The sequence below is a fragment of the Carettochelys insculpta genome, chromosome 1 (genome assembly GCF_033958435.1).
Source record: "Carettochelys insculpta isolate YL-2023 chromosome 1, ASM3395843v1, whole genome shotgun sequence".
Taxonomy (NCBI): Eukaryota; Metazoa; Chordata; order Testudines; family Carettochelyidae; genus Carettochelys; species Carettochelys insculpta.
In genome coordinates, this window is record NC_134137.1 from 149,586,344 (window position 1) to 149,605,604 (window position 19,261).

At 45.6% G+C, this 19,261-nt stretch overlaps 1 protein-coding gene across 5 annotated transcripts in view; it reads left to right on the top strand.

Annotated features, from left to right (window-relative positions):
• Positions 1 to 19,261, top strand: part of BMX (BMX non-receptor tyrosine kinase) — a 66,308-nt gene that overhangs the window by 41,723 nt on the left and 5,324 nt on the right. For all 5 annotated transcript variants that reach the window (XM_074993448.1, XM_074993441.1, XM_074993431.1 and 2 more), the window contains 8 exons: positions 7,838 to 7,900; positions 10,017 to 10,082; positions 12,858 to 12,912; positions 13,968 to 14,047; positions 15,250 to 15,377; positions 15,671 to 15,745; positions 16,846 to 17,017; positions 18,033 to 18,249. In XM_074993448.1, the coding sequence (XP_074849549.1) occupies positions 7,838 to 7,900; positions 10,017 to 10,082; positions 12,858 to 12,912; positions 13,968 to 14,047; positions 15,250 to 15,377; positions 15,671 to 15,745; positions 16,846 to 17,017; positions 18,033 to 18,249 (856 nt within the window). The remainder of the gene's footprint in view (positions 1 to 7,837; positions 7,901 to 10,016; positions 10,083 to 12,857; positions 12,913 to 13,967; positions 14,048 to 15,249; positions 15,378 to 15,670; positions 15,746 to 16,845; positions 17,018 to 18,032; positions 18,250 to 19,261) is intronic.

Consider the following 19,261-nt stretch of genomic DNA (forward strand, 5'->3'; position numbering starts at 1 on the left):
TGAGGTTCCCAAATTGCATAGGGGCATGATGGAACCCATGTGCCTATCTTTATCCCCTTTCTTCTGCCAGGACCGACCAGATACAGGGACTGTGGAAGTAAGGGGGGAAAAACCCAGTTGTGTACTGTTTAATATGCCAGTCACATCACAAAAGGGTCTTTTAAGTATATCTATATGACTTCCCCCCACCCTGAGACTCTTCCCATCCTTGAGAGAACCTCAGAGATGATCAGTGGTTTGCATGGGGAGAGGGTATTGGCTGCATTTTGGGTTTAAGTGTCCTGTGACCACTTCCATGCGGCTGGGGATGAGGTGCTTGGAGCTGTGTTCCAAGTTTGCTTTTGCAGATTTGTTTGTGTGCAGGAAGCATGATTGTGGTGTTAAAGGTGCAAAGGCAGAGTCATGGAGTGTATCAGGGAGGGGCAGAAGTGCTAGATTGTAATCTGCTCTGTATCCCTTTAAGGCTGTCCAGATTTGCAGTGACATTATGCTGCAGTGGGTGACTAGCAGCAGAAAATAACCTTATTCGAAAAGAAAAAGGGCAGGTCAGTGAGGTGTGGCTGTGAAGTTATTCTTTGGATGGTTCCCCCAGAAGTGCTGCAGGAGTGGAAGGGGCTTGCAAGATATGTTGGGGATCATAGAATCCTAGGGCTGGAAGGGATCTCGGGAGGTCATCTAGTCCAGCCCCCTGCTTCAAGCAGGATCAACGCCAACTAAGTCATCCGAGCCAGGACCTTGTCAAGTCGGGATTTAAAAACCTCTAGAGATGGAGAATCCACCACCTCTCTAGGCAACACATTCCAATGCTTCACCACCCTCCTGGTGAAGAAGTTTTCCCTAATATCCAACCTCCTCCTCCCCTCCTGTAACTTCAGACCATGTGCAGATGGCTGTGAAGTGCTGAACAAAATGTAGCAATTTCTCAGTGTTAAATTCTGTCATACCTCATCCCTCAGTACAGTCCGCTGCAGGCGTGGAGAAGTGCAAAGAAAGAAACAGGCCTTGCAATGTTCTTCTGCTAAACTGCGTGTTACAGGGCATTTGTACCTCTGTCTGGTCCAGCCATGCAGTGTGCACTCGTAGCTCATGTGAACTATGACAACTAACCACAACTATTCTCCTATAACCATTGTCCCAACCAAGGGCGTAACTTTGTACAAATGAATGCTTTCGATATCCAGTACAAGAGGTTGGGCACAGATTATGGCTGTGCTATCATGGGTGGTGCCCTTCTGAAAAGCAAATAGGGGAGGGAGGGCAGGGCTCCTAGCTCACATCCGCCAACAATCATAAAACATTGTAAGGACGGAAACTCACACTGGAGTTCCCACTGAGGGATCCAATTCTTTCGTCCCAGCCTGGATTTCTCCCTGGGAAACTGGCTCTGTTGATACAAGGCAGGAATCAGGGCCCATTGTAGCAGGACAGAACTAGGACTGGCTTTCCAGCTGGCCGTTGTGGGAACCCTAAGTCCTAAAAGATCCTGGCAACTCCTCTCTGGCATCCTTCTGCTCATTCTCCAGCCAGTCGTCCTTGGGGGAGTGCAGAGCCTGGGCAACAGGCACTGAATAGTGCTGTTGTACTATAATTCGGTAGAATCCTACCCAGTAACAGGTCACATGTCCAAAGCCAGATTGTCTCTTTTTATCCCTCATTGTGATGCGTTTTCTCTTGAGCTCCTTGCTTTGTACCCAGCAGCGGTCAGAATACACTCCTGACTCCTCACAGCTGTCTTCCTTGTTCCTGCGTCTGGCCACAAAAAGCTTTCTGGAGTAACGCTTCCCCACAGATGATGAGCTCCACAGTCTCAGCTGAGACCCTGGGGGCTGCACCAGAATGATACACTTGGATTCTGGAGCAAACAGCAACATCTGGCTCTGTGCCAGCTTTTCAAAGCAGGGAAGGGGCATCCTGGAAACTTAATGCCAGAGCATGGAGGGCATACAAGTAAAGAGACAGGTCAGGTAAATGTACAAAGCTCTATGGGAGTGCCAATGGAAGCATGCCAGGAGTATTGCTCAGCCATTGCGCACAAACAAAAGACAGTGCAATCTGAAGTGAAGCCTAGTCCACCTTGCGAGGAAGTAAGACACAGTGATTGGTTGTGTTGTGCATACACAACTGTTTTCAAACCAGATTAATTTGACTTGATCTGGATTAAACCTCCATGTAGACAAGCCCGTACTGTTTTACCACAATGACTGGGCATCTTTTTCTGTATATCTTCTTGGTTATTGCCCTTGTGATCCCCAAAGGGAGGAATCTCCTTCAGCAAATAAAAGGAAGGTGTTTTCTCAGTAATCTCCAGATGAGCACAATAGCTGTGTTCAGCTGAGAGAGGTGCCAAACAGGCTGAAGGGAGTTTGGACCTAGGAGAGTTGGCTGGTCCACTAATAACCTCATTGATTTTAGTACAGTTTGTAAATAAAGAAAGAAACAAATTTAAATAAACAAAATAAACTTTAGCTCATAGCACACAGTATCCAGCTTGACATTCAGGCTTCATCTACACTGCAAGCTAAAATCAATTTTCTTAACATCAGTTTATTAATGCTGGGTTTTATCAATTTGATTTTTAGCATCCTCACATTCCCACATGCTCCCCACAAAATCAATTTGTTGCTGCCAGACACAAGTAGTGTAAATCAAATGTTGCAGCAGTATATTGTGGGAACCTATCTCAAATTCCCCTGAGCCCTGTAGTATTCTGGCTATTTTCACTGGTGCAGCATGAGGAAGAAAATGCCCCACAAGTCAGTGTGGGTATCTGATGACATCTTCCCACATTTCATTCCCCTCTTTCCCCTGCCATGTTAAAGAAATGTCCCTTTTTCCAGGCAAGGTCTGGCTTGCCTTTATAAGAGATGTGCTTTTTATAACTGAGGGGAGGAAAGGGTAGTAAAGCGCTTAGGAATGGTTAGAAAAGAGATGTTGGTTTTCCCAACCAACGGGTTTTTGAAAAGAGGATGCAAAAGTGCAGGATCTTTGCAGGCTTGGATCTGGATTTAGACCTCCTGGCAAAGGAGACCCTTAGAAGAAGGATATGTGTAAGAAGATATGAGTGCTACACTGAAACTGCAATGAATCATTGAAACAGTTACAGCTTGGGGTAGCTAAAAGAGCCCCCAGCTATAGCCAGCCCCCAAAATTGTGACTGTTCCAGGAGACACACCTGCCGCTATTAACAGCATGCCTAGGCTTGGATCTAGGTTTGGACCTGAATCTGGATGTGGACTTCCTGGAAAAGAAGACCCTTAGAAGAAGGAGTTGCTTTAGTAGACATGGGTTCTACACTGAAACTGCAATAAGAACATAAGAACGGCCATACTGGGTCAGACCAAAGGTCCATCCAGCCCAGTATCCTGTCTGCCGACAGTGGCCAGTACCAGGTGCCCCAGAGGAGGTGAGCCGAAGACAATGATCAAGCAATTTGTCTCCTGCCATCTGTCTCCAGCCTTTGATTAAAGGCTAGGGGCACCACACTTTACCCTTGCTGAATAGCCATTTATGGACCTAACCTCCAAAAATTTATCAAGCTCTATTTTAAACTCTATTAGAGTTCTGGCCTTCACAGCCTCCTCCGGCAAGGAGTTCCACAGGTTGACTGTGCGCTGCGTGAAGAAAAATTTTCTTTTATTAGTTTTGAACCTACTACCCATTAATTTCATTTGGCATCCTCTAGTTCTTATATTATGGGAACAAGTAAATAACTTTTCAATATTCACTTTCTCCACACCATTCATAATTTTATATACCTCTATCATATCACCCCTCAATCTCCTCTTTTCCAGACTGAAAAGTCCCAGTCTCTCTAGCCTCTCCCCATATGGGACCCTTTCCAAACCCTTAATCATTTTAGTTGCCCTTTTCTGAACTTTTTCTAATGCCAGTCTATCTTTTTTGAGGTGAGGAGACCACATCTGCACGCAGTACTCAAGATGTGGGCGTACCATAGTTTTATATAGGGGAAGTATGATATTTTTCGTCTTATTTTCTATCCCATTTTTAATACTTCCTAACATCCTATTTGCTTTACTGACTGCCACTGCACACTGCGTGGATGTCTTCAGAGAACTATCCACTATAACTCCAAGATCCCTTTCCTGATCTGTTGTATCTAAATTTACCCCCATCACATTGTATGTGTAATTGGGGTTATAAAATTGGGAATCATCGAAACAGTTAGGGCTTACAGCAGCTAAAAGACCCCAGACTATAGCCAGGTTTGGACCTGCCAAAGAAGAATATTCCTCACTGCAAGCCTTATTTTGAGAATTGTGGTAATTGTATAGCTACTACATCGTGTTCATTGAAACAGTTACAGATCGGGGTGGCTCAAAGACCCCCAGCTACAACCAGCACCTGAAAATTGTGACTGCCAAGGGAGACTTCTCCCAGGTGGCTAAAAGACCACAGACTACAGCCATCACCCAAAAATCTTGACTGCTAAGAGAAACTTACCCTGGGTGACCAAAATATGCTGACTATAGCCAGCCCCTTGGCCTTTGGCTAAAGCCCATCCAAAAATTTCCCCTCAGAGGACAGACACGCTTGCAACAAAGTATTTTCTTCTGTTGCCCAAAGATCATGACTGACCAGGGAGACTCCCCTGGCCAGCTATAGGACCCTGACCATGCGCAAGCTGCCTGGCACCTTGGGTAGCACATCCTTTTATTTGTTCGGGTTCAAGCCACATGATGCGTCTGGGTGCAGGAAAGTTCCAGATTGTGCGGCACCTCCAGGGGGGAGAGAAGGGAGGGGACGTGGGGGTCAGGACAAAAGATAAAGGGCTGAAAAGAAGTTTCTCATCCTATCAGACAATCACAACCTCCACCCAAAGCCTAGCTGCCACATGGTGCAGGAGGGGCAGCGGCTGGCAGCAGGCAATGCTGGAAAAAAAAGGGCAGCTAGCAGGAGTATACCCAGAACCACAGACCCCACAGCTGCGCAGCTAGCAAACAAAAAGATTTTTCAGCCTCTCATGTCCCTACAGCCATGGGCTTCCAGGTGGCAAATTGAAATGGTCTTCCTGTTGCCTAATTTCTCTGCACCTGAGAGCAGAGGGGATGGAAGAGGCCAAAGTTGAGAACTGTGGTGCATTGAGGGGCACATACGGGACATCTGTGGAGGCAAATGAATTTGATTTAAAGACACGGCGCTCCTTCACTTCCCTTCGTTCAGAATTTTAAATTCGAACTGAATGCTACACCCGTGAGGTTACTACAATATTGTGGTATTGATATTATGTCAATTTTAGTGTTCCATAAATCAAGCTAATGGAATTTGCAGCGAGGACAGGCACTTGCGAAAATTGGGCTAAATGACTTAAATCGATGATATTGCATAGTGTAGACATAGCCTCAGTCACACTGCAAAAAATCCCATGGAACTAAAGGAAGGAGAAGACCAGCAACAGATTAGTATGGAGGGGAGAGACTACCCAGTATAAGGCATGGAGTGAAGAGTGCATGGTTGCTTGGCTGATGGTCAAATGGGGTGCAAGCAGTTCCTGGCTCTTACAGCACAAACACAGCATCGTGAGCTGCAGGGAAGGAACAGAGAGGGAGAGAATTATTCATAGCATTTCCCCTTTGGGCTGTGGGGGTATTTGGAGCAGGGCCATGTGGAGCCTTTGGTGTTAGGATGAGACATTGAAAGCATGGGTCAGGAACGTTTTTGGTCTAATCTTATTTACAGAAGCAAACAACCCTCATTGTCTTCTTTCCACCACAACAGCAGAAACAAACAGCAGGCAGTTCCCTCACTCAGAAACCTTTGTCTTCCGTTCCATTGAGTTCTCTGCCCAGTAAGCCCTATATCTCTGCTTCAGTCACAGTCATGCTCACTCTTCACTCTCTTATCTTTCTGTCCTTCCAAGTGAAACAGCTTGCAGCTAATATTGCAGCCCTTCACTGTGTTGAACCTGAAAGCAAGTGCTTAGTACCTCCATTAACTTAGGCCTGGTCTACACTAGATACACAATCAGGATCGACTTTATTCCCTAACGTAGTTCAGGGCTTGTCAGGCTCATGCCAACATCCCTTGCTCCATGCAATAGCATGGAGTACCAGGGTCAATGGCTGAGCCCAGAGAGATCAATTTTGCTGCATCTTACCACGCGGGAAAATCAAACTCTGGAAAATTGATAGTGGTGTGTTGAACGCCTGGTAGGTATAGACATACACTTAATGAGGTCTAGTAACAGAGAGGAAGCCGTGCTAGTCTATACACTGTCAAAACAAAAAGCAGTCAAGTAGCACTTTAAAGACTAGCAAAATAGTTTATTCGGTGAGCTTTCGTGGGACAGACGCACTTCTTCAGACCATAGCCAGACCAGAACAGACTTAATATTTAAGACACAGAGAACCAAAAACAGTAAGCAAGGAGGACAAATCCGAAAAAGATAATCAAGGTGAGCAAATCAGAGAGTGGAGGGGTCGGGGGGAAGATCAAGAATTAGATTTAGCCAAGTATGCAGACGAGCCCCTATAGTGACTCAGAAAGTTCCCATCATGATTCAAACCATGTGTTAATGTTCCGAATTTGAATATAAAAGTTAGCTCGTCCACTTCTCTCTCTAAAACGGAGCTATAATTTCTCGTCAGTAACACACATACCTTGAGGTCATTGACAGAATGCCCCATTCCATTAAAATGTTGACTAACTGGTTTGTGGGTCTGGAGTGTTTTGATGTCTGTTTTGTGCCTGTTGACCCTTTGTCTAAGGGAGTTAGAAGTCTGTCCAATATACAAAGCATCTGGGCATTGTTGGCACATGATGGCATATATGATGTTAGTAGAGGAGCATGAGAAAGTGCCCGTGATTCTGTGAGTAACCTGGTTAGGTCCAGTGATGGTATTTCCAGAGAAGATACGTGGACAAAGCTGGCAGCGGGCTTTGTTGCAGGGAAAGGTTCCAGGACTGGTGTTCCTGGGGTATAGGCTGTGGCTGTTAGTGAGGATCCTCACGAGGATGGGAAGTTGTCTGTAGGAGAGAACAAGCATGTCACCCAGGGCCTTCTGGAGTGTGGCATCCTGATTAAGGATAGGTTGTAGGTCTTTAATAATTCGTTGCAGTGGTTTGAGTTGGGGGCTGTAGGTGATGACCAGTGGTGTTCTGTTCTTGACTTTTTTGGGCCGATCTTGGAGTAGCTGGTCTCTCGGTATGCGTCTGGCCCTGTCGATTTGTTTTTTAATGAGGTCTAGAGTTGGTTTTTTTTTTGAATGAGAGCACCATCTGCTGGCAGCCCTTAGTACGACAGTACATTCTTGGGCAGCCCTACCTACAAGTGCCTGCTCCAGTCCTACTGCTGAGAAAGTCGATCTCTACAGTGGAAGTTTTGGTACATCTGCACTTGCACTTGATCCACAAAACTTTTATTGGCCATGAGTGTTTAACTCCTTTCCCCTCCCAAAATGGCAAAGCTTTGCTGTGGCAAGTGCAAGTGTGAACTCTGCTGTGTCAACAGAAGTGCTTTCCTGCTGACAGTGAAACCCCCTCATAGGGGGTGGAGGTATTCTGTTTCTGAAGTGCCAACAAACAGCATTCACGCAAGCTGACTTTTCGCCTTGTCACTAAAAGCTGTATTAGTGTAGACATAGGGTATTTCAATGGGTGATACAGATTTTAATTTATTAAAAAGTAATTTCTTCTGATATCACAATTCCTTATGCGTTCTCTGTCTGGCACCCTATATTTAGCAATATATTAAACATGAAAATGTCTGACACTTTAAAAAGTTAATGAGTGAGTCTTTGACCCCATTTCCTATTTTAAATGATCAAATTTAAGATGGGATTGTGCAAGATAGCTGAACTGTGAAATATTTAATTTGCAGGAACGAAGGCTTCGCACCAAGTATCTATCTGAAAGAGATTTCCTGGAATGATGATGAATCTGGGTAAATCAACATGCAGCTACTCAGTGCTCCTATTTTCACCCCACCATTCGAGAAGAGACCTGGCTACATCTCCAGAATGTTTTACTAGTCTACGATCTAGTCAGTGGCTTTCTGAGCCCTCTGAATAAAGTGACCTGAAAGATATTGGTTAGACCATATCTTCATCAGGTTGTACACCAGGCCCACCAATGCGGTGGGGGGAGTTAAAGGGGGACAGTTGCCCCAGACTCTTGTGGTAGTAGGAGTTGCAGCAGCCAGAGCATCAGGCCCCTTTAAACTGCCAACAGAGGGCAGTAACTTGTGCTCTGCACAGCTCTGGTGGCTGAGGGGGTCCAGGCTAGCAGTCTGGATGGAGCTGAGGGCTGGCTGTCCTGGCCCCGCCCCTTCTCCCTGAAGCCTGCCCCTTCTGGGAATGTGGTGCTACCCAACCCCCACCCTTGCCCAGGGGTCTGTTGCATATGTGTTTAATACAAAAAGTTGTGGGTGAAATACTGGCCCCACTGATATCACCATGTAAGGCTGATGGACCTGGGTCATCAGCATCAGGGAATGAACCTGGGACCTGAGGGACAAAAGCCATGTGCCTCTGCCTCATTAGCTAAAAGCCAGTTAAGGCCATAGACAGAGCAGAGACTTCACTCTCCCTTGTCAGTGGTCTCAGTGCCTCTGGGGTTACAGGTGGAAGTTTTGCCGTTGACTTTAATAGGGCCAGGATTTCACCGTACTCATTCTAACTTCACTATTCAGGTCCCACCCTTGCAAACATTTATATATGTAAGCAATGCTGGTTTGTGCCCGTAGGGCATGGTATGCCATACCAGCACCTCCCAGCCAGGCTTCCCAGCCAGGTGGCAGGAGGACCCCACTAGCCTCACGGCTGGGGCGTAGAACCCTGCCGGCAGCTCCAGACATGGGGACCCATCTGGGGTTGGGGAACCCTGGCAGCTGAGAGCCAACTGGGGTGCAGAGCTCCACCAGCAACTTCACCCCTGGGGACCTGGCCAAGGCTGGGGGAACTCCAGCAGCCCCACGCTGGGAGCTCTGCTGGCACTTCAGACCCAGGGACTCGGCTGGAGCCAAAGGATCCCTGCAGCCCTGCACCCCTCCCACCCAGACCCCCACACCTTAGTTGAGTTAAGGACCTGAGCAATACTGAGTAAATCTGCTAGTTTCTTATAATTTCCTGAATGCTATAGAATATAGTAAAAACTGGAATCCTGAATTGTTGGTTTATTGCTGGGATTGATTTGGGAGAGGAGGAAGGGAAAGTATTTGTTTTGTTGCCACTTGTTTTGGCATGTACTGTTTTAATTCTGTCCTTGATATTAAGAACAGTTATTGGCAGATTTTGAGCTTTTATGAGTTTGGAGAATTTCTGTGTAAGCTTCAATGAGGTAATTACAATTTCCTCATAACAAGTGTAGCAGAGAGGGTCAGCCCATCTACCTAGCAGGAGAGGCAGAGAGAGGCTACACTACACTTCTGTCGACAGAAGCGTTATTCCTCGAATTTTCGAGGGAGAACACTGTTGAGAAAAATGCAGAGTTCTGTTGAGATTCTGTCGACAGAATGCTTTATATATGCAGACGCTACCTGTATTATGTTGACAGCAGGGCCCCTCTGTCAACAAAACTCTCGAGTATAGACACAGCCAGTGTGTTTAACTCTCCCAGCATACTGAGTATTACCACAAAGGCAGAGGGGCTATTTTAGGCTCTGCTCAGAAGTTTTAGAGAGTGCCCTCTATGAATGCTCATAATATTTCAATGGATAATTTTGAAAACTGAGAAGTAAAAATGTCCTTCAACAGCTAGCTAAGGCATTGTGACTGAGAAAATACTGTCTGCGTGAAACAAGCAAAATTCAGCTGTAGCTCTAAAATGGAGGCTAGAGTATCTGACAATGGGAAAATGTTTATCTTTTTTTCACCCTCACCACATAAATAAAGAAATGGAAAGAAAATGAAATGTATCTTCAAACTTGTCCAAAGAGGGGAAAAATCCACTTTGGAGAGAGTCTAGCAATATGTCAGTATGAATACTTCTAATATGGGTTTCGACTCAAGAAAGGTCAGCATATTTAATCTTGATTTCAATGGGGTATTTCATTTTTGTAGGGGAAGCTCCAGTGGAAGTGACGATTCATCCGAAGCAGAAGAAGAAAAGAGCATTGCTGAGCACGAGTGAGCACGTGGAGCATTTTCATGTGTAAATTAAGCTTTTGGGGACAAGAACCATCTTTCCATTAGCTGTCTGCCCAGTTTCTGTCATAGTGGAGTGTTTATCCTCCTCTCAACCCTTTGGAAATACAATCATCCTTATTAGTTACAATATTCCAAAGGCTTCCAATGAAACGAGGCTGTTTTCACTCAGCAAAGCAGCAAATGAGGAGACTTTTAGAAAAGCCCACCTGCTAGCCTGATAGAATGGTGTACTCACAAAAGCTGACAGCTGTGGAGAGGCTGAAGGGAGTTTTTCTTGCAAACATGTGCGAAGGAGCTGTCTCTTTCCCCTGGGAGATTTCAGCTCTTTAACATATTACGTCAGTTAAAGCCTGACTATCACAGAGGCTATGTCTACGCTAGCCCCAGAACTTCGAAAGGGGCATGATAACGAACGTAATTGAAAGATGCTAATGAGGCACTACCATGAATATGCAGTACCTTATTAGCATAATGGCAGCCTCGGCACTTTGAAACCTCCACTATCCATCGCCCACGGCTCCTCTACAAGGGGTTCTTTTTGAAAGGACCCCACACGCTTCAAAGTCCCCTAATTCCTATTTGGTTATTCCTTTGGTTATTTGGAAATTCACTTATTCCTATTTGATTTTGAAGCATGTGGGGTCCTTTCAAAAAGGACCCCGTGTAGACGAACTTCACGCAATCAAAAGTGGCACTTTAAAAGCACCGTGACTGCTATTATGCTAATGAGGCACTGCATATTCGTGGCAGCGCTTCATTAGCATCTTTCTATTAGGTGCATTATCAGGCCACTTTCAACGTTCTGAGTCTAGTGTAGATGTAGACATAGCCATTCAGGTGCCACCCAGCTGATTAGCAGAGGAGCCCCAGCTCTCCACAGTAGGCAGCCAGTGTTTCTATTGGTGCTAGATGAACTCCCCCTGCTGGACACACACCAGACTGCTATTTCTATTGGGGCTGCACATCCGCACGTGCCTTGGTGCACGTAGCAAAAATTATTCTGAACATGGAAAAAATAGAGGGAACACTGGTGACATACAACTGATGCTTTTCATTTGAAAGTCTCCCCTCCGAGAGTGAGATGCATATATGGCTCTGCATGGCACAGTTGCCAAAAAATAAAGTACCTTCACTCTCCGAAGGCTGCAGAGCAAGGTGCCATGCTGGGCCCAAAGCCACGTCTACACATGCACGCTACTTCGAAGTAGCAGCGCCAACTTCGAAATAGCGCCCGTCACGGCTACACATGTTGGGCGCTACTTCGAAGTTGAAATCGACGTTAGGCGGCGAGACGTCGAAGTCACTAACCCCATGAGGGGATGGGAATAGCGCCCTACTTCGAAGTTGAACGTCGAAGTAGGGCACGTGTAGACGATCCGCGTCCTGCAACATCGAAATAGTGGGGTCCTCCATGGCGGCCATCAGCTGAGGGGTTGAGAGACGCTCTCTCTCCAGCCCCTGCGGGGCTCTATGGTCACCGTGTGCAGCAGCCCTTAGCCCAGGGCTTCTGGCTGCTGCTGCGGCAGCTGGGGATCCATGCTGCATGCACAGGGTCTGCAACCAGTTGTCGGCTCTGTGGATCTTGTGTTGTTTAGTGCAACTGTGTCTGGGAGGGGCCCTTTAAGGGAGCGGCTTGCTGTTGAGTCCGCCCAGTGACCCTGTCTGCAGCTGTTCCTGGCACCCTTATTTTGATGTGTGCTACTTTGGCGTGTAGACGTTCCCTCGCAGCGCCTATTTTGATGTGGTGCTGCCCAACGTCGAAGTTGAACGTCAACATTGCTAGCCCTGGAGGACGTGTAGACGTTATTCATCGAAACAGACTATTTCGATGTCGCTACATTGAAATAAGCTATTTCGATGTAGCGTGCACATGTAGACGTAGCCAAATAGGCCAGAGCGAGGACAGCCACAAGAGTGGGGCTATTTATATGGATTCAGTAACCTGAAGCCCCTGCATAGGAAAAGTGGAGAGGCAGTAGCCACCCCAGATGCTTAATTTGTAATGATTTGGGGTTTTATTAAAACCACTGGTAAGGGACTTTGTGTTTGAGAACAGACAATTCTTAACATACTAGTGGCTTCTCAAGGGACAATTTTCCTGGATAGAGGGAGGCCGGCTTGAAACCAGTTTGCTTACACTTTCCCCAGAATAATGCATCTAAATGGGTATTTAGCTATCTGAACATGTGGGAAGTTCTCTCATTCTTTGCAAATTTGGCCCTCAGTGTCCAGTGATTTGTGGTTAATAACGTCATTTAATAAGTATCATCTATGGAGAATAAAGAGCTCTGAGTCTCAGTGGCCTAGGAGGCTAACTCAGAAGATATGTATTTATTTTTAGGGTTCATCTTCTAGTTCTAGCTATCTCAGGATCAAAATTATAACCTTAGAAAAGACGTGTAACTTTCAAATGTATTTTGATCTGTATCAGAGAAGCACGGTGGTGGAGTGGTTAGGGGACTAGCCTAGGACACTAATGTGTGACCTTGGGCAAGTTATGTAGACTCCTTGTGCCTCAGTTTCCATCCGAAGAATTGAGCTGATAACTTTATAGGTATGTTGTGACGATAAATGCATTAAAGACTGTGAGGCAGTCAGGTATTTTTAACACTGGGGGGACCGTGTAAGGTAGGTACTTTAGCTTTTGAAAAGCAGGTTCGAAAATGAGGCCTCTTGTGAGGGGTTTTTTTCCATCTGTTTTGCCAAACAACAGTGATTCAGAAATGATGGTATAAACAATATTTCTTGCTGCAGTTGGTATGCAGGCGATGTCTCCAGAGCCCAGTCAGAGCAACTACTACGACAGACGGTACTGGAAATGCCTTTATCAACTCCACTTAAACCTCTCTCTCTCTTTCTGTCGAGTGTTGTCTTTTCTGCTCATCGTGTCTAGGGGGTGCTGATGCTCCACAAATAACATTAGTCTTGCAGGGCTAGCAGCAGGCACTGAAATAGGATGAAGATCTGGAAGTAATTAGGGTTCCCAAAGGTGGTGAGTGAATCTAGATGTGACTGTATAATAGCACTAATCTGAACTGGACAGGCAGAGCCCTCCTGCCAAAGGTCTGTCAATGGATTTCACTCCTGACACACGGGACCCTAAACTGCCATTTCAAATGCTGATCCTCTTTGAGCCCAGACTGCCGGTCAGAGGATACAGTGGGTGTGGCAGGGAGGGGCGGTGTTTATATGATGTGCACAAATGGAGATGGCTGGACAATATCATTGCCTTGCTCCCGCCTACTGTCAGCAGTGAGTGTCCTTCCTTTGACTCCCTTGGCAGGTGCTCACTCCTTGTGCTCTGAGCTCAGAAACGACACAGAATCCTGGCAAACAACTGTGCCTTTGTAGCGGGGAGGGGGACTAGAAGGAGGACTAGACAGCTGTGGCCAGGTCAGGCGTAAATGGTCAGAAATCCCAGTGAGCTGAATGAGACATGAAGCTGTGCAGCGTCTTGCAGCAGCGTCTCAGTCTACAGCTGGACTTGTAATTCCAGCTACACGCCAATCAAATGCCAGCACAGGACAAACACAGCTGCATCAGGTACTGCTAAGAAGGTCCTCACAGAAACCAGAATCTCAGCACCTACCTGGGAAACCTGCAGTGGGAAACAGAAATCTATGGTGGCGGGGGGGGATGGGGAAGGAGGAAAAATGGGATTTAACTGCATCTCATGAAAAATGGCCTGATAAGGAATGTATTCTGAGAATTTTCCTAGCTGTCTGGTCCACTTGATGTACTGAGGCAAAGGAAAACTGCTGAGTGTTTAAGAGAAAAGCGTCAGGGAAAAATTAAAAAATACTCCTCTGATAGTGGATGTTTCATGTGCTGTTTTCCTTCCTTTTTTTTGTTTATTGTTATTAGGGGAAAGAAGGTGCTTTTATGGTTCGAAATTCAAGCCATGTAGGAAAGTACACAGTGTCTATATTCAGCAAGGCTCTTGAGTGAGTATTCAAAGGGTTGGTTTTGATTCCATTGTCTGCTCCATGGGTTTGTTTCCTGGGGCTGTTCAATACCACAGTTACTTCACCAGACTGAAACAACTTCAGGCAAGCTTGGATATAGACTTCTAAACAGTATTGTCCCACTAAAGCCAGCCATAGCTTAACCGTCTGGCCCCTTATGCTGAGCCCCATACGACAGAGAGAGGAAATCCCACAGAGAGGTGTGCTCATAGCTGGGGGGAAGGCATAGGGGAGGGCTGGAACTGATATTGTTTTGCTGCTAGCTGAACATTGAGGATCTCCAGGGATAGGTCATTTGAGAGAAGGGGAAGGGAGAGGAAACGAAGAAACTGAAGATGGGGAGAAAGGGGGAAAGAGAGAGGGGGTCAAGCTTGGGAGAGGTAGGAGAAAAGGAAGGTGAGGTTAGAAATGGAACTCTAAACGTTCAGGAAAATTGCCTTAGTGGATCAAACTGTTGGTACTTCTAGTCAACTGTCATGTAAGCAAAGGTAGCCATTACCGGATGCTTCAAAGGAAGATATAATATCCTAGTTCCCCATCACCATCGCTTGTATTAAATAACATGTAGCTGCTGTACAACAAATCCTGCGACTTGGCCAGGGGGCTAGACTACATGACTCTAACCCTACGGGTCTAGGATGTTCATGGGGAAAGTTTCTTCCTATCCCCAGGAAGTTAGTGTTCTGCAGTGGAACAGCTGATATCTCTTATAAACATGACTGGCCTTTTGAATATGTCTTATTGGAAGCTATAGAAATACAGAGAATTAGTAATATGTAATTTTGTAAAGGACGCACTCAGTGCAACAAAAGTATCACTTCACTCACAGGCCTGCAGGCTGCAGAACTAGCCAATTTATTCCTCTGCACCTCAGAGACTGACAATACACAGAACAGAAAATAATGGGGAGCTGGAGCATCCTTCCAGCCCATAATACCCTGGGTGGCCCAATTAGCTGTATCATGACCACTTTACTGTAGTAAATATTTAGATACTGCTTGTTAAGAAAAGAGTTCCCTCAACTAAATGAGAGCTGGTAGCAGCAAATTAAAAATAGCATCAAAAGTGTAACTGGTGCATTACGGGCTTGGTGACTAGCTATCTAACTAAATAAGGCTTGGACCTTATTTAGTCCTTTTAACAAGACTTTTGCCGAAAGAATACTTTGTGATATTTTTCAGAGATAAAAAAGGAACCGTCAAACATTACCACGTGAACACGAACCATGAAAATAAATATTATCTGGCTGAAAATTACTTCTTTGATTCGGTGCCCCAGCTCATTCACTATCATCAGCATAACTCAGCAGGTGAACCCCTTTTGTCTCTCCTTGTCCCTTCTGGTGATCCTGAATGTCTTTTTCTCCTGTCATATGTACTCTACTGTCAGTAGATTTAGAGTGGCCCAGGTTGTTGGGTTTCTGCAATGTTTGGTGAATCTCTTACCATACTCAGTGGTTTAAATTCTAAAAACACATTTAGCCCCCTTATAGATACCAGTTTTGAGAATTTGATTGTGGCGGGTGTTAGTTGCCTATTATTATTATTATCATTATTTAAGAAAGCTGTGTCTACTGTGATCATTAACTGGCCTGTTTTGTAGGTATGATTACAAGGCTTCGACATGCTGTGACTATGAAAGCAAGTAACGTTCCAGCCACAGCATCCTTAGGAAATGGTATGGAGATGATTTTCCCTTTGAAAACTATTGTCACTGTTTGCCACCTATCACGTGCCAGACGAGCGCCCCTCTCTTGTAACTCACCATACTGCTGGGAGGGAATCTCAGTGCTAAATTCTCTAAGCCTCTAGATCAGTGGTACTTAGCCCATGGGCCATCTGCAGCCCAGTCATCACACAGCTGCAGCCCATGCGACACCCTCAGGGCCATACAGGTAGTATGTATGTTGTGTGACTGTAACCCATAGAACACAGACAGCTGCATATGAGGCCCACAATGATAAATAGGTTGAGAACCATTGTTTTTGAATCTGAAGGGAGTCCAATGACTACCCCTGGCTTGGGGGCTCTAGGCACAGTCTTGGGAAGAAGAGCCTCTGTTTAACATGTGCTCCTGAGAGCTGAGACTTTTTGGTCCAGCTGCCTAGCCTCTGCAACCAGGAATGACCTCCACAACCCACTGCATCTTACGTACAGACCTTCCCAGAGCTCCACTTTTGTAGGCACTTTGGGTTCACAGATTAACCCATCAAAGGCGTGTGGTAGGGATTATACATAACTCACACAGGCAGATTTTGCACAAGATTCTGAACTGCCACTGCTCTTTACCTATTCCAAAGGCTGCTGTGTGGGTGTGTGTGGATGTTAGGAAATGTGGTCCATTGGACCTTCCAACCCCTTCTAGGGCCAAGTGATGGGTTCCTGGGGCACCTTCTCCATCTGCACACCCATGCCATGGCCAGCTCAATCTGGCCCTTTCATGTTCTGTTCTAGCACTCAGTGGGGGGGATGGCATTTGTTTGTGAAGCCAAGTGAAAAACAGCCTGGAGATATTTCCGTTGTTTGACCCAAGTCTTTCATAAGTCACGTGAACTTTGTCTGATTCTGTGAACTAATACACCTCAGTACCAAATGACACTGCTGGGGGAGAGTGTTTGCTACAGGTTACCCATTCCTGCTGCTGCTCACATGCATAATCCATAGAACTGCATGCACACACTTTCATGCACTGCTAAAGAACCCAAATGGACACCTTTAGGACCCTGTGAGTGCATATGTCATGCTGGTAGCTGAAAGGGATTGCTTTTGTCCCATTAGGGATCTGGGAGCTGAAACGAGAGGAAATCGTCCTGCTTAAGGAATTAGGAAGTGGCCAGTTCGGAGTGGTGCAGCTGGGCAAATGGAAGGGAAAGTACGATGTTGCCATCAAGATGATTAAAGAAGGCTGCATGTCGGAAGATGAATTCATAGAAGAAGCTCACACCATGATGTACGCTCTTCTTGGCTTGGTGAACGAACATTGCAAATAAGGGTCTCCTTCAGACCATATTCGTAATACAGAATAGTCACGGAAAAGAATTCCTTTCCAAGATAAAAGTAAAACCATAAGTAGTGCAGGCAAAACTGTAGGCATGGGCTCAGTAGTTGGCCACCAAGGGTGTCTCATTTAAAGAGGCAGCAACAGAATAATAGAGAAATTGCTGGAGTTACCACCAGTAATCAGTATTATGGTGCTCTTCAGTGTCAATGACTGCACAGCTTCTGCACATGTGAGTTAAAAATGTACTTCATCACTGAAATGCCTCCTCCAACAGGCCTGGATGGAATTACCTAGTTCTGATATCCGTAGCAGATGCCAATGCTGTACACGTGAGTGGATGGGATGTCTCAAACCCAGGAATGCATCTAGATTATGGTTCCTATTGGCAATGGGGATGTAACCACCCCTGCTCTTCCCTGCAGGAACCTTTCACTCTCTTTGACAGCTTTCCCTTCTTGTTTCCAGTCTCACCTTTTATAAGGATCAGCTGCCCTTTTTTCTGGCCCATATTGAGAGGTTGCTAATAAGGTAGAGGTGGGCTACAGTGATTCCCTCTTAACAGGGCCATTCCATTCTGTGACGTGGAATCTTTATGCTCTCAGGCGTCAATACACGCACTCAGTTTTCTTCACTTGTGCTCAGGGCTGTGTGCAGGCTCAGAGATCTGCCCTATGGTAGCTTAAAATCGTCCGGTTTACCCTAAGTGGTTATTTGTGCAGTTGTTTCATGCCAGCATGGAGAAAAAAACCCACCTCTACTTGAAAGGAAAAGTCTAAAATCTAAGACGATATTAATCAAACCCAAATTTGTGGCTGGATTTACTAACTAGGCCAAACATTTACTCATTGTCGTTTGTTCCATTGTTGTGTGGTTCCAGAAGTTCCTTAAGGATGCCAGGTTAATGATGAGGAAGAAAAGCTCCCAAAACAGAGTAACAGATTTATTTCTTCGTGTTTTGTTTTAGGAAACTGAATCATCCCAAGCTTGTTAAGCTCTATGGTGTTTGCACAGAGACGTATCCCATCTATATAGTGGCTGAATACATGGCTAACGGCTGCTTGCTTCACTACTTGAAGAGCCATGGGAAGGAGCTGCAGCCCTTTCAGTTGCTGGAAATGTGTTATGACATTTGTGAAGCTATGACTTTCTTAGAGAGTCAGCAGTTCATTCATCGAGATTTGGTAAGCCCTAGCCAGAACGGATAAATAGGGGGAGGAGAGTTAGGAGGTCATTCTGCACTCTCTCACACCCATTTTATCCCAATGTAACTCACACTGGCACACAGCAAGTCTAAAAGTGTGACCATACAGAGCTGGGGAAGGGCAGTGCAGCGTCGCGCTTCCCCTGAGGCTTTCCCCCGCCACTCCCATGGCAGCAGGGGGTGGTGCCTGAGAGCAGCAAGGGGCATAGGTACCTCTGGGAGCGCAGCACCAGGTAAGTACCCCACCCCCACTCCCTCATGGCAAGACCCCACAGTGCCCTCCTTGGTCCCGCAAAATCTTTAATCCAGCACATTCTGTTTCCCAGGGTTGCCAAATTAAAGAGGTTCAAGTGTAGTGTAGCTGAGAGCAGAATAAGAACCTTAATCTTTATGCCCACAGTTTATACAGGTGTGTGAGTGTGTTCAAAAATACTAGCATATGGGTTCAGATACCGTCCAATTGGTTATTGTATGAGAACTGTCCCTTGGTTCAGGGGACTTGTGTTCCAGTCTCAATCATGACACTGGAAAATGTGTGAGAACCTCAGCTCAATCTCTCCAGCCGTCGTTTTAAATATTCGGTTTAGTGTTTGCGATTATCGATTTGTGTACATGACCTGAGTGACTGGACATGTAACTAACCAGTTTGCACATGAAAATCAAATCCAGGATACCAAACAGATTATCGGGGCAAAATTCAAATGATAAATATAAACTCAGTTTCTGAAAATGCGTGACTCATTCTTACAAGCTATAGAAAACCAAGAATAAAAAAAAAAAAAAATCCAGAATTTGCCTTTAGGAGGTGTGAACCATATCCCTGGGATTAATAGAGTATTCACCAACTCACCTTGTATTAATGTGTTACAGTGTATCTAGTACATTAATACAAGGTGAGCTGGTGGATGCTGCTACAGCATCTCAGGGATGTCCTCTTTTTTGAAAGGTCAAATATGGTAACCCTAGAGATTAATAACCCTCAGTGTAGAGAT